This window comes from Caenorhabditis elegans, chromosome IV (assembly GCF_000002985.6).
Source record: "Caenorhabditis elegans chromosome IV".
Taxonomy (NCBI): domain Eukaryota; kingdom Metazoa; phylum Nematoda; class Chromadorea; order Rhabditida; family Rhabditidae; genus Caenorhabditis; species Caenorhabditis elegans.
The window spans coordinates 13,680,583-13,695,480 of NC_003282.8; the positions used below are offsets into that span (position 1 = coordinate 13,680,583).

The window sequence follows — 14,898 nt, forward strand, 5'->3', positions numbered from 1 at the left end:
GGAAACTTAAAAGTTTTATAAAAAATAATTTAAGGTGTTTCCGATAAATGGCAAACTCCATAGGAATTCCACGAGGACTCGGAGATTTAAGAGTGAGCTTTATTCTGAAAAGCAATGTAACATTTTTCTTTCGAAATAATTTTTTGATTTTAGCTAGCGTATCACAGCAAAAAACGTATTTTTCTACTTTTTCCTAAAAAAATAATATCAATCTTTAGATTGGCATTGGACGGGCACTTCCAGGAGTGATGCGAGGAGAACACACCGAGATGCTTTACGAAGATTTTATAAATTTGACTTAAAAAAAAATTTTTTTTTTCGTTTTTTATACGGTACAACGTTGTTGGGTGGCTTGTCAAGACTGTAAAGACACCTGAAAAAGATTTTTCCTGCGGTTTGTACAATTTCTCGAGCAATTCTAATTTTAAGACTCAAAATCTCAACACAGCAGAGTCATTTGGTCAGTTGGCAAAGCAATTTTCACTAATTTAATGTCAATTTAACTGATCAGAAGATGAATAAGCGCCAGCTAAATTGTTATTTCGACAGCTTTTCAAAAAATTCTGAAAAATATATTTTTCACTGTTTCACGATGTTCTCAGAATCTAAACGAAACAAAGTAATTTCATTATATGGGAAATGGGAAATAATATTTAATATTAAATGCTGTATTTTTTGCACTCTGTAAAAAACATGGTGCACAATTTTTAGAAAATTTGAACACCAAGAAAATGTGCAAAATATATGAGTTACTTTAAAGCATAATTTTTTTCACTGTTTCCCGTTCTTTACAAAATCTGAACTCGATGTAGCATATTGTTACAATGCACGCTTCTGCGAAAAATTAAATTTGGATGGTTTGTATTAGATGTTTTATATCAATAAAACACTTTTCAAACTGAATAGTCTATTCCTATTCGTCTAAAGTAAATATTGCCATGAATTAGAAAACAGGAAACCTTCAACTAATCATTAATTCAATATATTTTCAAAAAAGTTTTGGGAACAAATGTTTTCACTGTTTCACGTTGTTCACAAAATATAAACCAAACCGATTAATTTGATCTATTTAACAAGTATCCCATAGTTTTTAGTTTTTGATCTATTTTTATCCCCGGATTCCGGCATACTGTATAATAAAATGATTTTAAGACAAAATTTCTTATTTTTTCAGTCTTTGAAAAACATGGTGTACTATTTTTTTTTAGAAAATCTGAACTCGTACATTGTGCATACCAAGATAATACATAAACTATAATTTTTCCTCTGTTTCACTTTCCTTACAATTAGGAATTCGCCATACAAGATTAATTTGATGATGATACACCTAAACTTTTTTGAGCGAAATATTGTATGCTTGACTTAATCAGTCAAATCAATTAATAAACGTATGTAGTTGTGAATGTTTTCATAAGTTAGAAAAGTATAACCTCCAAAACTACTACTCAAAAAAAATCCCACCGGTTCATGTTTCTTGGATAAGTCTCAACACAGCAGAATTATTTGATACTCCTGATTTCAAAAAAGATTTTAAAGTTTAATGAAAGGGGCTAGTTTTTTAAATAAAAAACAATTTTTGAACTAAATTTCATATTCTTGTATTACTCATTGTTTTATTCAAAAATATTTTCACTGTTTCACCTTTCTCAGAAAATCTGAACCGAAAAGTGTATTTGATAAACTGATAGTTGGTAAAAAATAAATAATAGGGTTCGACTTAGCATTTCTTTGCGGTTTTAGATAAATTGTTTGTGTACTTTTCTTAGAAAAAAAAAATGTTTCTCCACTAAAAAAAATAGATAACTACTTTCAAACCAATCAGAGCCTTCAATCTCCAGCACACTCCATTTGATTGGCTAAAAAATGGGCGGAGCACATCGCTGATTGGTCAGTCTCAATTTGGAGTAAATTCAAAAAAAAAGAGTTTAGTAACAAATAAAAAATTTAGACTATCCTGGTTGTTTTGATACAAAAAAACACTTGAATTTTTTTACAGTTTCATAAAACCGTGTTTAACATTTGTTGAAATACAGTTGTTGGTTTCTGTTGATTCTGACTTTCAAGCTTTTTTGTCAAGTTGAAAAATCCCCCAGTACAGGTGCATTCTTCTAATTTCTCACAGTTTTCAAAATTTTGATTCATTTGATTCGGATCATATGACCTGAAGCTTCAGCATATCATTAATCATTTTAAAATCCAAACTTCTTCTTCTTCTAAACATTCTTCTTTCTTTCTACAGTACCTTATCATTTCGTTCTCTCTCTTTTTCGCATATAAATGTTATTCTTAGCTTGATTGATAGCCTCACAGAGACGCTGATTGACACGGGTCAATTAATCATTTTTGTACAAATACAAAAGACCTCCCCCCTCCCATCTCTCACCGAGAGAAGATATTATTTGATAGCGAAGCCAGTTAGTTGAAGATGATAAGAAATGGTGATGACAGTATCACAAATGATTTATTTATGTGGAAAGTAGGGGGAGGTTTGCGGAAATGAAAGATATATATTAAATATATGAAGAAAAATAATAAAGAAATGATGTGAACGAAAGAAAAACTTGATTAGTGTGATGTGTTTATGTGTTTTTCATGACTTTGGTGAACTGTTTCTAAAACTTATTAAGTTTTTGGAAAGGGTTCTGCTGGAATGAAGCGTTGATTAAAATTATCAAAATGAAAGGAAATTAATTTTGAATAAATATAAAACAAAATTGCTAAGATATGGGATTTTTTTTTTAATTTTTTGGTTAAAAAATTCTACTGTTTCTAAAATTAATTAAATTCTTGAGAAGGTTTTACTGGAATTCTCTTATAGAGACTGGAATCATTAAAATGAAAGTAAATTAATTTTGTGTAAATATAAAACAAAATTGTCAAGAAATAGGCGGAACGATTTAATTTTTTTGTTCAAAAATTCTACTGTTTCTAAAATTAATTAAATTTCCGGAAATTATTTAAAAATTGGAGTTTTTTTTTCTAAAAATCGAAAAAAATGGCAATCAACAAAAAAGTCGTGTTCACTTTGTTCTTTTCGCTCACTTTTTACATAATCGCCGTGAAAATCCATTACCCGCTCTCGACACGACCGTTTTTTTTAATTTTTGAAAAGATCTCTGCGCCTTTAAGGAGTACTGTAGTTTCCTAGTTGTGTTTTTTTTATTAGAAAACTATCAAAATCCAAACTCGGCGAACTCGTGTTTTTCAAAAAAAAATTATACTGTTTCTAAAACTAATTAATTGGTTGATTAGATTTGTTAAAACAATAGGAAACTAAATAATTTTGAGGAAATTTAAAAACAAAATTGCCAAGATATGGAGGGAGCAATTTAATTTTTTTGTTCAAAAATTCTACTGTTTCTAAAACTTATTAAGTTTTTGGAAAGGTTTCTGCTTGATTGATTTCCTTTCATTTTGATAATTATAATTTTGAATAAATATAAAACAAAATTGCCAAGAAATAGGCGGAGCGATTAAATTTTTTTTTTGTACTAAAGTACTACTGTTTCTAAAATTCATTAAGTTCTTGGAAAGGTTTTACTGGAAGTGATTCCTTGTGGTTTGATTGTAGATTTTACAAAGACCTTACTATTAGGATTATTATAAATATCAGCTAGGTCAGTTGAAGGAAATTTAAGCAAAATTGGCAAGATTAGAAAAAAACATTTTTTGTTCAAAAATTCTACTGTTTTTGAAATTAGTTAAATTCTTGGGAATGGTTTACTGGAAGTTACTCCTTGTGATTTGGTTTTTCATATTACAAAGAACTTAGGATTATTGAAATATCAGCAAGGCCAGTTGGAGAAACTTGAAGCAAAAATACCAAGATATGGGCGGAGCCATTGCCTTTTTTTTCTTCAACTCATTTGAAAATTGAAAACTTGAAATTTGAAAAAAAGGCAAAAAAACAGGAAAAATGTACTGACTGCTATGTGAAAAAAAGTAATTTAAAAAAAAGAAAAATTAAATACCGGAAATTATTTAAAAAATTGGATTTTTTTTCTAAAAATCGAAAAAAAAACGGCAATCAACAAAAAATTCGTGTTCACTTTGTTCTTTCCGCTCATTTTTTTCCGTAATCGCCGTGAAAAGACATTACCCGGTCTCGACACGACCGTTTTTTTTTAATTTTTGAAAAGATGTCTGCGCCTGTAAGGAGTACTGTAGTTCGCTAGTTGTTTTTTTTTAATTAGAAAACTATATAGTCAGAATCTAGGCTCGGCGAACTCGTGTTTTTCACAAAAAAATCTACTGTTTCTAAAACTAATTAAGTTCTTGGAAATGTTTCTGCTGGAATGAAGCGCTGAAAATCATCAAAATGAAAGTAAATTAATTTTGAATAAATATAAAACAAAATTGCCAAGAAAAACGTTTAGCGATTCAATTTTTTTGTTCAAAAATTCTACTGTTTCTAAAATTCATTAAGTTCTTGGAAAGGTTTTGCTGGAAGTTATCCCATGTGAATCGTGTTATCATTTTAACTCGAAGACTTTGAAAAAAAACCATTTATTTTATTCTCAAATTTAAAATTGAGGTTTAACAAATTAAAAGCATGAAAAATTAAAATATTACAGTATATTCAAAAAAGTGCTGAGGAAAAAGGAAAAACGAGATCGAGTTAAAGCTCTCCGCGCTCGAAGCGATTGTACAACTGCTCGTAGTCCGTCACACTCATTCCAGGCATCTCGAAATCAGCTTCAGCAAAAACGACAAGCTCCAAGAGCTGCTTGATGGCTACTTTGTTGAGCAGTTTCACCGGGTAGAGTTTGCACAAGGAGCAAATCAATTCGATTTGATGTTCGAGGAACAGTTGCTCGCCGAGCTTCATACGATCGTCGCCCTGGTCAGTGAATTGGAGGATCTGGAAAAAGAAACGTGGAAAAATTGGAAATTCAGACTTTGCTCTGGCAAACATCAGGGAAATTCCTGCTCCTACGTACTCTTGCGTAGCAATTTAGGACTCATGCACAACCCCTGAGTGATATAATATTTTGAGTAGCTCTAGCCACAAATTTTTATTCTATTTTTAGGTCGAGAAATTCCTCACTTCATCAGACGAGATATTCGTGTAGTTGCTCTCTCCGGTCTTTCTATAACGAATCGTTGGATCCAACACCATCAGCCGATCATCGGCGTTCAAGAAACATGGAGTAATGATTCGTTCGGACGATTTTGAGTATTCGATTGGCGTTTTGCTGGTACGATATTCAGCCGAAGAGACGAAAACAGCGCCAGAGCGATCCGCGAGACCAGAAACAACGTTGAACCATTTATAATTGTATGCTTCTGTAATCGGCTGAAACTTGATAAAATCCAATGCAACCAATGTCCGGAATGCCACCAAATCATCAACTTTCGATACTCCACAATCTGATACAAAATCCTCATAATATTTCGGGAGATACACTTTGACTTTGTGGCCACGAATCAGGAAGAGAAGAATGATATCGACTAACGGTTTGACCGGAAGATTCTGAAAATTTTAAAATTCTAAAAATTAAAATAAAAACTATTTGTATATTCTGAAAATCTAACCAAATCTGGCTCATAGATCCAATTCTCGCAATATCTCGTTCTATCGGCGAACGGCTTCCACGTGTCATCATCCATCGTCGCATTCAACACGGCGACTCCGTCCACAAGGACAGGCCTCAGCATAATCGTCTTGTTCTCGGCAGTGGTTCTCCACTTTAAGACCGGTGGGAATTCGTCGAAACCGACGGCAACAGAGAAATTTCCTGTAAAAAATTACTATTTTACGGCATAAACGGCAATTATAAACGGCTCGCGACGACTAACCCGCTCTAAACGAATGCTTGTCGTGGTTGGCAACGAATTGAGTAATCAATTCGGCTAACTTTCTATCAATATTCTCCAATCGGCCGATAAAACTCTCCCCACGCGATAACACAATCGGATGCCTTGCATAGACGAATTTGAGAATATCAAAATTGGCACGATCAATAGCCAATTGCTCCGCTTCCGTGCGCTTGTCGTGAAGAATTTTCCATCCACCGTCCCTGGGACTCATGATTTTGAGAGTCATCGAAAGTTGGCAGAGATTCTTATAACGTTTAACAGGATCAGTTTCCGTCGCTTTTGCCGCTTCACTGTCTTTCATAAACGCGACGACCTTATCCAGTTCTTTTTCGAGCTCTTTCCATTGCTCAGGCGTCGCTTCTGCTCCTTCAGTACAATCAGAACTCGAATCACTTTCCGATCCGTCATCATCTCTGTTTTCACGTCTCGGATGTTCAATTTCTTCTGGTTGCAACCATGGTTGTGGCTCTGGTTCTTCCTCATCGTAATCGTCATCGGCAGGACCGTCGCTGGAGAACGATATGTACGGCTCTGAGCTTGATGACTGATAATCGGACACTTCGTCAGCTTCCGCGGGAACAGGACGGTCCGGAGGTGAACCTGGACCCATTTCTGAAAATTTCAGAATTTTAAGGATAAAAATCGAGTTTTCTACGATTTATATCAATTCAAAGGGGCGAACAACGTGAGAAAGTGTTCTAAATCATTTTATAGCAAAAAAAAAAACAAAGAAAAAGTATGAAAATTCATGAATTTAGAAGGAAAATAAGAGTTTTTATGAAATTCGAGAAAATAAAAATAAACAACGACACTCCGTTATTCCGGTGGCGCGTGTTGTTTACCGTAAATCAACACAACTCGAAAAGCGGATTTTTGAATAAATTTAAAAATAAAAATAAAACTTTTGTAAATAAATACCAGAAGTTCTGAGAAGTTTCGAATCAAAATTTTATGATTTTCAATTATAAAATAGAAGAATCCATTATTCGATTGTCGATGAACCACAACATTTATTATCCACAATCTGGAAATGTAGTTTTTCGTGTGAAAAAAATAGACAAGAAGGCAAGCTTGCCGGCAAGCCTAATCAGAAAAAAAAAACTTTCTAAGTAATAAAGATTATCAACATCCTGGGCGGCAAGATTAAAGCTGGATATTAAGCTCTTTTATATATTCCGATTTTTTAATAAATAATCACTCCACATCATATCAGAGCATCGCTATCCACTTTTTTTTCAATGAAAACTTATTTTATGGATTTCTTAATACTATGAAACTAAGAACAAGGCACACATTTCTGAGAAAAAAAACGGAACTTAATCGAAAATTTCAGTAATCATTTTCGAATTTCAAAAATCTACCGTACTCGAAGAATTGCGCGTCAAATATAGGCAGTGGGACGCAAACACCCAGACCAAGAGCTACCGTAGTAAAAACATTTTTCTGTTTTATTGATGAATTTAACAATAAATTTGTCGTTGTGAGACCAGTTACCTTATTTTCTCTAAATTTCAGGTCTAGAGTATGTTGTTATTTAGAAGGCAGTTAAAAAATCTGCATTCTGTTTTAAAAAAATAAAGAAAAAATATACAAAAACAGTTTTCAGACAAAAAATAGCTAAAAATTAAAAATGAGTTTCCGAATCAAAAATCAAACTGAAATATAAAATCAGTGAAGAAATTTTTTGAACTTTTTCGAATAGATATTCGGAATCAGGAGCAAAGTTGGAGTCAATTAAAAATATTTCCCCTAAACATTTCTAATATCATTAAATTGCACCAAGTTATAAGCTTCCGAAGACATGGTGAATCAGCAAATTAAACAAGACTTTTTTCATTTAAATAATTTATTTGAGATCAATGCGAGTACGAGACGAGTTAAAGTTTCAAGAGTTCATTCACAAGCAATTGTTAGGCAACCTTCATGCAGACGACGATCCGGAGAGTGTGATTCTGAGTTTGATAACCTTGACAGTCTTATCAAGACCGGATATCTGAAATTGGAGAAATGTGTTCAATTTCGAGAACGATGTTGAATACATCATAATGATTGATGTTTAATGAAAATCAAAAACTTACTGGGATCACTGTTCCCTTCAGATTTAGAGAACCAGTGATCATCAAATCACTGGGAACACGTAGCCCGACTATAGCAAAGTAAATCGATACAGCAACAGCCAGAATTGAACTTTTTCCGTCAAGGAGCTCATCCTCATCAAACTCGATCGCCACGTATCGTCTTTGGAATGTGATCTTGTCTTGGCAGAGCTCCAGGTGTGCCACTGATCTCGCCAATTCTATGCCTTTTTTCATTTTCTCCGAGACGTTTCCAAGAACATCCAAAACAGTCTCCGAACATACTGCATGTCGGCACGCTGAAACATAAATTATCATTAAAAAATATCAAGGATATTTGATTTTTTTCAACAAAATCCTAGTGTTTCGGAGGCTGATAACGCAAGGTTTTTTTTTAAATAAAACGCTTCAAAAACTCACTGATGTCAATAAGATGTCCTTCAGTCTTCGAAAGTTTTCCTTTAGATGGTACAGCGGAAGCGGAATTCACATTAATCCGTTGAATATCTTGAACATCAAACGTGACCAATGAAGCCTCTGGTTGGTCCGAACACAATTTTTTTTTACAAGGAGTTTCAATATGAAATTCGGTGTCTTTTTCAGACAATTTTGAGCCTAATAAAGCAATTTTCAAAAAATCTACACAGCCTTTGAAAATTCCGGGTTAAAAGTTTTTTAACGTTCAAAAATGTCTAAATAGTACCGCCCACTTCTTGGATTCGGTCACCGATTTCATTCAGCTTATCAAAAACAGAATGTCAATAACCGGATCGTCGTCTGAATAGTCAACAAGCATGTCTGTAGCTTTAACAACAATCTGAAACAGCAAATTTTTTCTCCAAGTTGAACTTTTTTTTCAGGATCCCTGATTCCCAAGTCATGTTGGATTTGAAAGATCAACAGGCTATAGAGGTATTCCATCATTATCATATATATTGTCATCAACGCTATATTTCCAATCAATCATCGAATATGATTGGGCACCGGAAAGTTTGAAGAAGAGGATATATGTTGGTGGAGATGGGGGTGCTTGTCACCGATTTGAAGAAGAGATCGTTTGTCTCATTGTTGCTGCTTCGCGCAATTTTGAGAAGAAAAGAATATGAAAGAAGAGAGGAAAGAAGACGAAAACGAAATGATCGATAGGTCCCAGTTGCAGCAAAAACTGATGAATGATATTGTGTGGATAGTTTTAAATGGGAGAAACAAGACGAAGTTTGTTGTTGTCTTATAGAGACTCATTTGTCATGAAATGTCTGTTTTCATCACAATTCAAATATTTCGTCCCCCTCCCCCCCCCCACTCCCAAGCCAATCCACTGAGACATCTTTATTCTGACAACTTTTGTTTCCATTTTTATTGATGAGCTTCTGGTGTTTGCAAATAAGCACATTATTCTTCTTTCTCATTTTTGTTGTTCTCAGGACATCCGGACAAACAGATTTATTGACAAGAATAAAATCGGTGACCAAATCCAAGAAGTGGGCGGCCCTATTTAGACATTTTTGAACGTTAAAAAACTTTTAACCCGGAATTTTCAAAGGCTGTGTAGATTTTTTGAAAATTGCTTTATTAGGCTCAAAATTGTCTGAAAAAGACACCGAATTTCATATTGAAACTCCTTGAAAATTTTACAAAAAAAAATATGGCGGCTCAAAAAATGACCTAAAATTAGTTAAAATTTGAAATTTTAGTTTTCAGCTGACATGAAAGTTGTGGTTTTCAAAAAACGTTATCTACTTCAACATCGAAACCAAACACAAGACTAAAATTGAAGTTAATTATCACACAGCTTTGAAACAGTAGAAATTATTTGAATTTTTCCAAAATTATAAAAATAATTCTGACTTTAAAGATCTTCATCTATTTCGGTACGAGCATTAGATAGTGATATATATATATATAAAATCTCAATGTGCTCAAAAAAACATAGTTGACCTGCTCTCGATCACATATTATGAGCCTATAAGTAAAAATAGGCAATATATGGAATCTGTTTGGATTAAAGAATAAACAGGCAAGGATTAATGTTACAGATTTTGGACATGTCATAAATGTTTAGCGTGAAACAGTGTTCAAAGTTGGTGTGGTCGAATTCTTTTATCGCTCTGTTAGACTCAAAATTGTCTGAAAACACCGAATTTCATAATAAAACTTCTTGTAAATTTCTTTTTAAAAAAAGTTATGGTGGCTCAAAAAATACCTAAAATTAGTTAAAATTTGGAATTTGCCCGACTTGACAATGTCACACCAGCCTTAAATGCTCCTGAATCTAGTTGAAAACTCAAGATAATTAATTTGCATATTCAAAATTAGACGGCGATTTCATACAAAATTATTTTCCAGCCGCTTGACAAGTCGGTCAAATTTCAAATTTTAACTAATGTCAGGGCATTTTTTGAGCCACTATAACTTTTTTTGAGAATTTTACAAGAAGTTTCCGTATGAAATTCGGTGTTTTCAGACAATTTCAAGTCTAGTAAAGTAATTTTTAAAAATTCGACCACACCAACTTTAAACACTGTTTCACGCAAAACATTTATGACATATCCAAAATCTGTAACATTAGTCCCTTGCCTGTATTCTTTAATCTAAACAAGTTCGATATATTACCTATTTTTACTTATGTGCTTAGAATATGTGATTTAGAGCAGCATATGTGTTTTTTGAGTACATTGAGTTTTCGACTATCTAATACTACTACTACTACTACTACTATCTAATGCTTATACTGAAATAGATTAAGATTTTTTCCAAACCGCATAGTTTTTGACAATCAATTTTTATACGATCAGAATATTGAAAATCGCCAATTTTTTAGCTACCTACCTAAACTATAATGTCCCCCGATTTGTATTACATTGATTTAAAAAGATTTTGAAAATTTGTAAGTGAAAATTTTATTTGTTTGGGGCTTTGAATTAATTTACGTAAAAAAGGTTTTAACACTCCAGTAAAAGAGGTAAAGTTTTCAATCTTCATTTTCATAACAATAGATTATGTAAAGCCTTTAATTAAAGTCAGAATTATTTTTAAAGTTTTGAAAAAATTCGAAGAATTTTTACTGTTTCAAAACGGTTTGATAAGCCATACAATAACTTCAAATTTAGTTAATGTGCTTTACTTTAGTTGGGCCTTCATAGACAACAATTTCTGAGAGTTTTGAGAATTTTTTAAACAAATTTAAATGTATACATCTATTTTTAAAGCTTCATTTGTCTGAAAATATTGTATTTGAAACTTTTAATTACAGAATAATATTTAAAAATTTCCAAAATTCAAAAAAGTTTTACTGTTTCAGAATTATGTGATAAAGCTCACACTAACTTCAATTTTCGTTGTTGTGTTGTATCGAGTTGTTCGGATTTTTGATTTGAGTGATTCAATATTGAAATAGATAGCGTTTTTTTTTGGAATTTGGGGCTTCTGTGTGGAGTGACAATCAAAATCTCAAATTTTTAAAACTCCTGAATAGTCATTTTTTCCTTCAAATTGTGTAGGTTTCATACGGCTCCAATATTACAGAACAATTTGCAAGAGCTTTGAGAGTTTTACAAATAAATTTTTATGTATACAACTATTTTTAAAGCTTCATTTGCCTGAAAATACTGTATTTAAAGCTTTTAAATAAAGTCGGAATAGTTTTTATAATTTTGTAAAATTCAAAGAATTTCTACTGTTTCAGAATTGTGTGATAAGGTTTACATTAACTTCAATTTTAGTTGTTGTGTTGTGACTACAATGTTCAGCAATTTGAAATCATGATTTAATGTTGAAATAGATAATGTTTTCTGAAATCCAAAGCGTTTAAGTGGGCGGAAGATACAAAATCACATATTTTAAAGCCTCCTGGACTGTCATATTCTAGGCTTTGATATTTCATAAATTTTTTTCAAGAGTTTTGAGAATTGTATAAATAAATTTATATTTATGAATTTATGTCTAAGCTTTATTTGGCTATATGTGTAGCTATTAATTACGGTCAGAATTGTTTGTATAGTTTTGTAAAATTCGTAAAAGTTTTGCTGTTTCATAGCTTTCACATCACCCTTACATTAATTCTGAGCAACAGGTTGCAGTTCCCCTTACCCCGCAGTGTTTTCAGTTTGAAAAGTAAATTTGTGGCAAGTTAGCCAAAATGCCTGTAGATTTTATCGATGCGTGTCGGACTTTCTTCGCCTCCACACACAGCGATATAAAAAAAAACATAAAATCCGTCTTAATGTCATCGTTTGAAGGGTGACACAAAGGGAAATGGAAATGCTATGTACATACTGTGACGGGTAGTTTCCCTCCCCTGGACGGTGGGACATAAAATCAAATTTAGGAGACAGATGGGTGATTTTGAAATATATCTTTTCGTAGTTGAGAGTCTGGGAAAGTATGAATGAACACGACGCGAGAACGTTGCTGAAGTACTAATATACTAATAGAAAGCAAAAAATACATACAGAGTATGAAACATAATTTTTTGAAAACAAATCTAAAATTTTCAGCCGTGAAATTCAAAGACTTACAGTTATTGTTCAGTTCAAGTTTTATACAACAAAAATTAAAATATCCACTATTTCAATATGTTTTCAAATTTGATTTTGTAAATCATGAAGTAATTCGTCAGAACAATTATTATTATTATTCGCAGTTCATCTTTTAAATTTAAATATTTTAAATGACCTACAATTTTAGAAAATTGAAAACCTTATCTATAACTACTAGAAGAATTTAGTAGTGCTTCCATGTAGGCACGAACATGCCTTACCACCTAACTTCAGGCAGAAATTGGTTCACCTGATTGAAGTCTATTTATTAGTGAAGAAAAATATAACTCGGCTCTTTGAAAAACAATGAACAAGATTCGTGGTAAAAAAACATCTATACCAGTAACCGAAGTTAATAATTTCAAAATTATATGCAGAACGTGAAACAGTATTTTTTACAAAATATCAGCAAATTCTCCAGTTACAGATATTCAGTTACCTTAGGGCTCCAGTTTGGTTTTCTAATTGACCTAAAGTTTGGCTATTGCGAACTGTTAAAATTTTTAATGCAAAATAATGTTTCAACGTCATTATATCTGATGATGCAAATTTTTATTCTTATTATATAATTGAAAATTCCAAAAATTGCAAACTTGAACTATTTTTACTAATATTTAGTAATGTTAAGTATTTCATAGAAACAGGGTTTTTGTGTAGGCACGAGCATGCCTGGACGCCTGCCTTAATTCAACTTGGTAGGAGCCTAATATTCACAAAAAACCATTAATCGAAAGGCAAAGTAAACCTATTTTGCTTCCAAGGCGACCTATGCCTACATTGTAGGCATACAACTAGGCATTTTTTCCTTGTGCAAAACTTCTTAATTTTTCAAGTTTTTAAAAAAATTTCCGGTTTCAACTTCTCTGTAAAACTGAGATTAAAAATTTTGTACATTGTTTCAGTTGCAAAATTGTATTGATCAGAGCTTCTAGCGCTTCTATTTTTTTTTCTGTCCGAAAATTTCAAAAATTTCAAAATCCCCCACCTGGAACAGTTCCAAAACCTGCCCAGTTCCCTCTCTCTCTGAAATCTTTGATGTCGACCACTACATGCTTCTGGTCTCCGTTACAGTAGTAGTAGTTGAACATAAACTGTCACCGATCACATATTACACCTATTCTTAAAAGCAGCACATACACACACAGGCAGGCAGGCAGGGTGAGGATGATCGATGATGATTACCTGTCAAATGTCTGGTTCAGGTTCATAATGGATTGAGACGAGCGGATATTTTTTGTCGGGTTTTTGTGGAATCAAAATATCCACTTTAGATTTATACTTCCTGAAACAATGAACAAATATTTTGTGGAACTATTAGCTGGCAGGATTTGGTTTTCATTTTTCGAAAAAATAGCACTGGAAAAAAACCATAGTGGAATCAATAGCATATTATCACCGTTTTCCTTTAAAAAACAGGTTGAAACAGATAAAATTTGGGAGACAAAATAATTTAGATTTTGTATAAAAATTTCGGTAACTGATTTTGTTATTATAGAAAACAGCATGTGAAAATTTCAATAATTCAAAAACCGTCTTCAGCATTTAAAAACTTTCTGAAACGGGAGAGTTTTTCAGATTTTTTGTGACTTTTATAAAACGACCACAATGCTGAAAAGAACATCCCCGAGCTCGAAATTTTCCGACAAAAAAATGTTTCGAATTTTCACAAAAAGCGGCGCCGCCGCCGCGGGCTCTCGGATCAGTGGGCCCACATACCAATTTTTCAAAAGAGTACAAGAGTGATTGCCTCTCACCCCTGGCCGTCAGAAATGTTCCGCACTCATAAATCATAGCCCTACCGCAACTGGTGTTGTGTGTCTATGTGCGTATGAATTGATGGGTCCCATCCATTTCCCTTTTTGTTCTTTTGTTGTTCGGAAGCAATAAGAAACACCCGCGCGTTTTGCTTTTTTAGAAATTCCAGTGCAATTTTTCAGAATTCGAGGAACCTGCACATCTCAGAGTTGACTTTTACTGTAGCCTAGAAGTCTTAATTTAAATTTTGTGTTGGGTATACGTTTTATAGCGCCCGACGTTTGCCGGGTTGATGTGACAGAAAAGTAGATCCAACAGTGAAACCCGGAAAAAGTCGGGAGCTGCAAATCCGATTAAAATGTATCCAGTTCAACCTCCAAGGTCACGTAATCTGTAAACAAAATTACCTTGTTCTGCACCCGAAATCTTACAGGTTCACTCACTTGCCAGGACAACCATATATGATAACTGGAAGTGGCAGAGCCTGGAAAGTGTCGGTCGCCACAAAAAAAACCTGCTTGGCATTCTAGGTAGATATTACATAGCCATCAGGTGTCTTTACCACTTAAGTACCTTAACCTGACCTACTTAATTTAAGTACTATATGCTTATTATATCAATCCTACTCTTAGAGTCAAGTTCTCCCAGCGCCCGACGTTTCCCGGGTTTGAAAGTTTCACCAGTGGAAAATGCTTCACAGGAAGTACCGA

At 33.2% G+C, this 14,898-nt stretch overlaps 2 protein-coding genes and 46 non-coding genes across 48 annotated transcripts; 31 read left to right on the plus strand and 17 right to left on the minus strand.

The window, feature by feature from the left end:
- Positions 1-583: 583 nt before the first annotated feature.
- On the minus strand, positions 584-604 carry 21ur-11433. The gene has a single exon (NR_057079.1).
- Positions 605-629: 25 nt separating this feature from the next.
- Positions 630-650, plus strand: 21ur-7240. Its single transcript, NR_057080.1, has one exon.
- Positions 651-820: 170 nt separating this feature from the next.
- 21ur-4070 lies at positions 821-841 on the plus strand. Its single transcript, NR_057081.1, has one exon.
- A 223-nt stretch (positions 842-1,064) lies between these two features.
- Positions 1,065-1,085, plus strand: 21ur-2500. Its single transcript, NR_057082.1, has one exon.
- Positions 1,086-1,311: 226 nt separating this feature from the next.
- On the plus strand, positions 1,312-1,332 carry 21ur-5359. The gene has a single exon (NR_057083.1).
- Positions 1,333-1,507: 175 nt separating this feature from the next.
- 21ur-1807 lies at positions 1,508-1,528 on the plus strand. Its single transcript, NR_057084.1, has one exon.
- Positions 1,529-1,675: 147 nt separating this feature from the next.
- Positions 1,676-1,696, plus strand: 21ur-12558. Its single transcript, NR_057085.1, has one exon.
- 21ur-5388 lies at positions 1,678-1,698 on the plus strand. Its single transcript, NR_057086.1, has one exon.
- A 342-nt stretch (positions 1,699-2,040) lies between these two features.
- On the plus strand, positions 2,041-2,061 carry 21ur-7831. Its single transcript, NR_057087.1, has one exon.
- Positions 2,062-2,651: 590 nt separating this feature from the next.
- On the plus strand, positions 2,652-2,672 carry 21ur-168. Its single transcript, NR_057088.1, has one exon.
- Positions 2,673-2,808: 136 nt separating this feature from the next.
- Positions 2,809-2,829, plus strand: 21ur-6736. Its single transcript, NR_057089.1, has one exon.
- A 437-nt stretch (positions 2,830-3,266) lies between these two features.
- Positions 3,267-3,287, plus strand: 21ur-8587. Its single transcript, NR_057090.1, has one exon.
- Positions 3,288-3,399: 112 nt separating this feature from the next.
- Positions 3,400-3,420, plus strand: 21ur-4427. The gene has a single exon (NR_057091.1).
- A 127-nt stretch (positions 3,421-3,547) lies between these two features.
- 21ur-12267 lies at positions 3,548-3,568 on the plus strand. The gene has a single exon (NR_057092.1).
- Positions 3,569-3,730: 162 nt separating this feature from the next.
- 21ur-14561 lies at positions 3,731-3,751 on the plus strand. The gene has a single exon (NR_057093.1).
- On the plus strand, positions 3,732-3,752 carry 21ur-7609. The gene has a single exon (NR_057094.1).
- On the plus strand, positions 3,735-3,755 carry 21ur-15034. The gene has a single exon (NR_057095.1).
- Positions 3,756-4,296: 541 nt separating this feature from the next.
- Positions 4,297-4,317, plus strand: 21ur-6955. The gene has a single exon (NR_057096.1).
- Positions 4,318-4,450: 133 nt separating this feature from the next.
- 21ur-8362 lies at positions 4,451-4,471 on the plus strand. Its single transcript, NR_057097.1, has one exon.
- Positions 4,452-4,472, plus strand: 21ur-1151. Its single transcript, NR_057098.1, has one exon.
- Positions 4,473-4,493: 21 nt separating this feature from the next.
- On the minus strand, positions 4,494-6,434 carry nyn-1 (Zc3h12a-like Ribonuclease NYN domain-containing protein). The gene is made up of 4 exons (NM_070244.6): positions 5,800-6,434; positions 5,536-5,738; positions 5,048-5,473; positions 4,494-4,861 (listed from the first exon to the last, which is right to left on the minus strand). The coding sequence occupies exons 1-4, from the start codon at positions 6,428-6,430 to the stop codon at positions 4,619-4,621; spliced, it is 1,503 nt and encodes a 500-aa protein (NP_502645.2). The 5' UTR covers positions 6,431-6,434; the 3' UTR covers positions 4,494-4,618.
- A 1,214-nt stretch (positions 6,435-7,648) lies between these two features.
- Positions 7,649-8,974, minus strand: T23G4.2 (Lon proteolytic domain-containing protein). Its single transcript, NM_070245.4, has 3 exons — positions 8,316-8,974; positions 7,899-8,194; positions 7,649-7,813 (listed from the first exon to the last, which is right to left on the minus strand). Exons 2-3 carry the CDS (start codon positions 8,130-8,132, stop codon positions 7,742-7,744), a joined length of 306 nt encoding a protein of 101 aa, NP_502646.2. The 5' UTR covers positions 8,133-8,194; positions 8,316-8,974; the 3' UTR covers positions 7,649-7,741.
- Positions 8,656-8,676, minus strand: 21ur-3987. The gene has a single exon (NR_057099.1).
- A 224-nt stretch (positions 8,975-9,198) lies between the features above and the next one.
- 21ur-5024 lies at positions 9,199-9,219 on the plus strand. Its single transcript, NR_057100.1, has one exon.
- Positions 9,220-9,631: 412 nt separating this feature from the next.
- Positions 9,632-9,652, minus strand: 21ur-6133. Its single transcript, NR_057101.1, has one exon.
- Positions 9,633-9,653, minus strand: 21ur-11338. Its single transcript, NR_057102.1, has one exon.
- Positions 9,654-9,898: 245 nt separating this feature from the next.
- Positions 9,899-9,919, minus strand: 21ur-10717. Its single transcript, NR_057103.1, has one exon.
- On the minus strand, positions 9,902-9,922 carry 21ur-7132. The gene has a single exon (NR_057104.1).
- A 470-nt stretch (positions 9,923-10,392) lies between these two features.
- On the minus strand, positions 10,393-10,413 carry 21ur-11516. The gene has a single exon (NR_057105.1).
- Positions 10,396-10,416, minus strand: 21ur-12166. Its single transcript, NR_057106.1, has one exon.
- A 45-nt stretch (positions 10,417-10,461) lies between these two features.
- 21ur-1753 lies at positions 10,462-10,482 on the plus strand. The gene has a single exon (NR_057107.1).
- 21ur-11154 lies at positions 10,465-10,485 on the plus strand. The gene has a single exon (NR_057108.1).
- Positions 10,486-10,568: 83 nt separating this feature from the next.
- Positions 10,569-10,589, minus strand: 21ur-4252. Its single transcript, NR_057109.1, has one exon.
- A 416-nt stretch (positions 10,590-11,005) lies between these two features.
- On the plus strand, positions 11,006-11,026 carry 21ur-661. The gene has a single exon (NR_057110.1).
- 21ur-448 lies at positions 11,010-11,030 on the plus strand. Its single transcript, NR_057111.1, has one exon.
- A 204-nt stretch (positions 11,031-11,234) lies between these two features.
- Positions 11,235-11,255, plus strand: 21ur-1858. The gene has a single exon (NR_057112.1).
- Positions 11,256-11,617: 362 nt separating this feature from the next.
- On the plus strand, positions 11,618-11,638 carry 21ur-4101. The gene has a single exon (NR_057113.1).
- 21ur-3252 lies at positions 11,622-11,642 on the plus strand. Its single transcript, NR_057114.1, has one exon.
- A 650-nt stretch (positions 11,643-12,292) lies between these two features.
- Positions 12,293-12,313, minus strand: 21ur-2099. The gene has a single exon (NR_057115.1).
- A 192-nt stretch (positions 12,314-12,505) lies between these two features.
- 21ur-509 lies at positions 12,506-12,526 on the plus strand. Its single transcript, NR_057116.1, has one exon.
- A 228-nt stretch (positions 12,527-12,754) lies between these two features.
- Positions 12,755-12,775, minus strand: 21ur-2051. The gene has a single exon (NR_057117.1).
- A 220-nt stretch (positions 12,776-12,995) lies between these two features.
- 21ur-8585 lies at positions 12,996-13,016 on the plus strand. Its single transcript, NR_057118.1, has one exon.
- A 311-nt stretch (positions 13,017-13,327) lies between these two features.
- On the plus strand, positions 13,328-13,348 carry 21ur-7692. Its single transcript, NR_057119.1, has one exon.
- On the plus strand, positions 13,331-13,351 carry 21ur-14401. The gene has a single exon (NR_057120.1).
- Positions 13,352-13,790: 439 nt separating this feature from the next.
- On the minus strand, positions 13,791-13,811 carry 21ur-8841. Its single transcript, NR_057121.1, has one exon.
- On the minus strand, positions 13,794-13,814 carry 21ur-10352. The gene has a single exon (NR_057122.1).
- Positions 13,815-13,929: 115 nt separating this feature from the next.
- On the minus strand, positions 13,930-13,950 carry 21ur-4851. The gene has a single exon (NR_057123.1).
- On the minus strand, positions 13,931-13,951 carry 21ur-12918. Its single transcript, NR_057124.1, has one exon.
- Between the last annotated feature and the right edge of the window lie 947 nt (positions 13,952-14,898).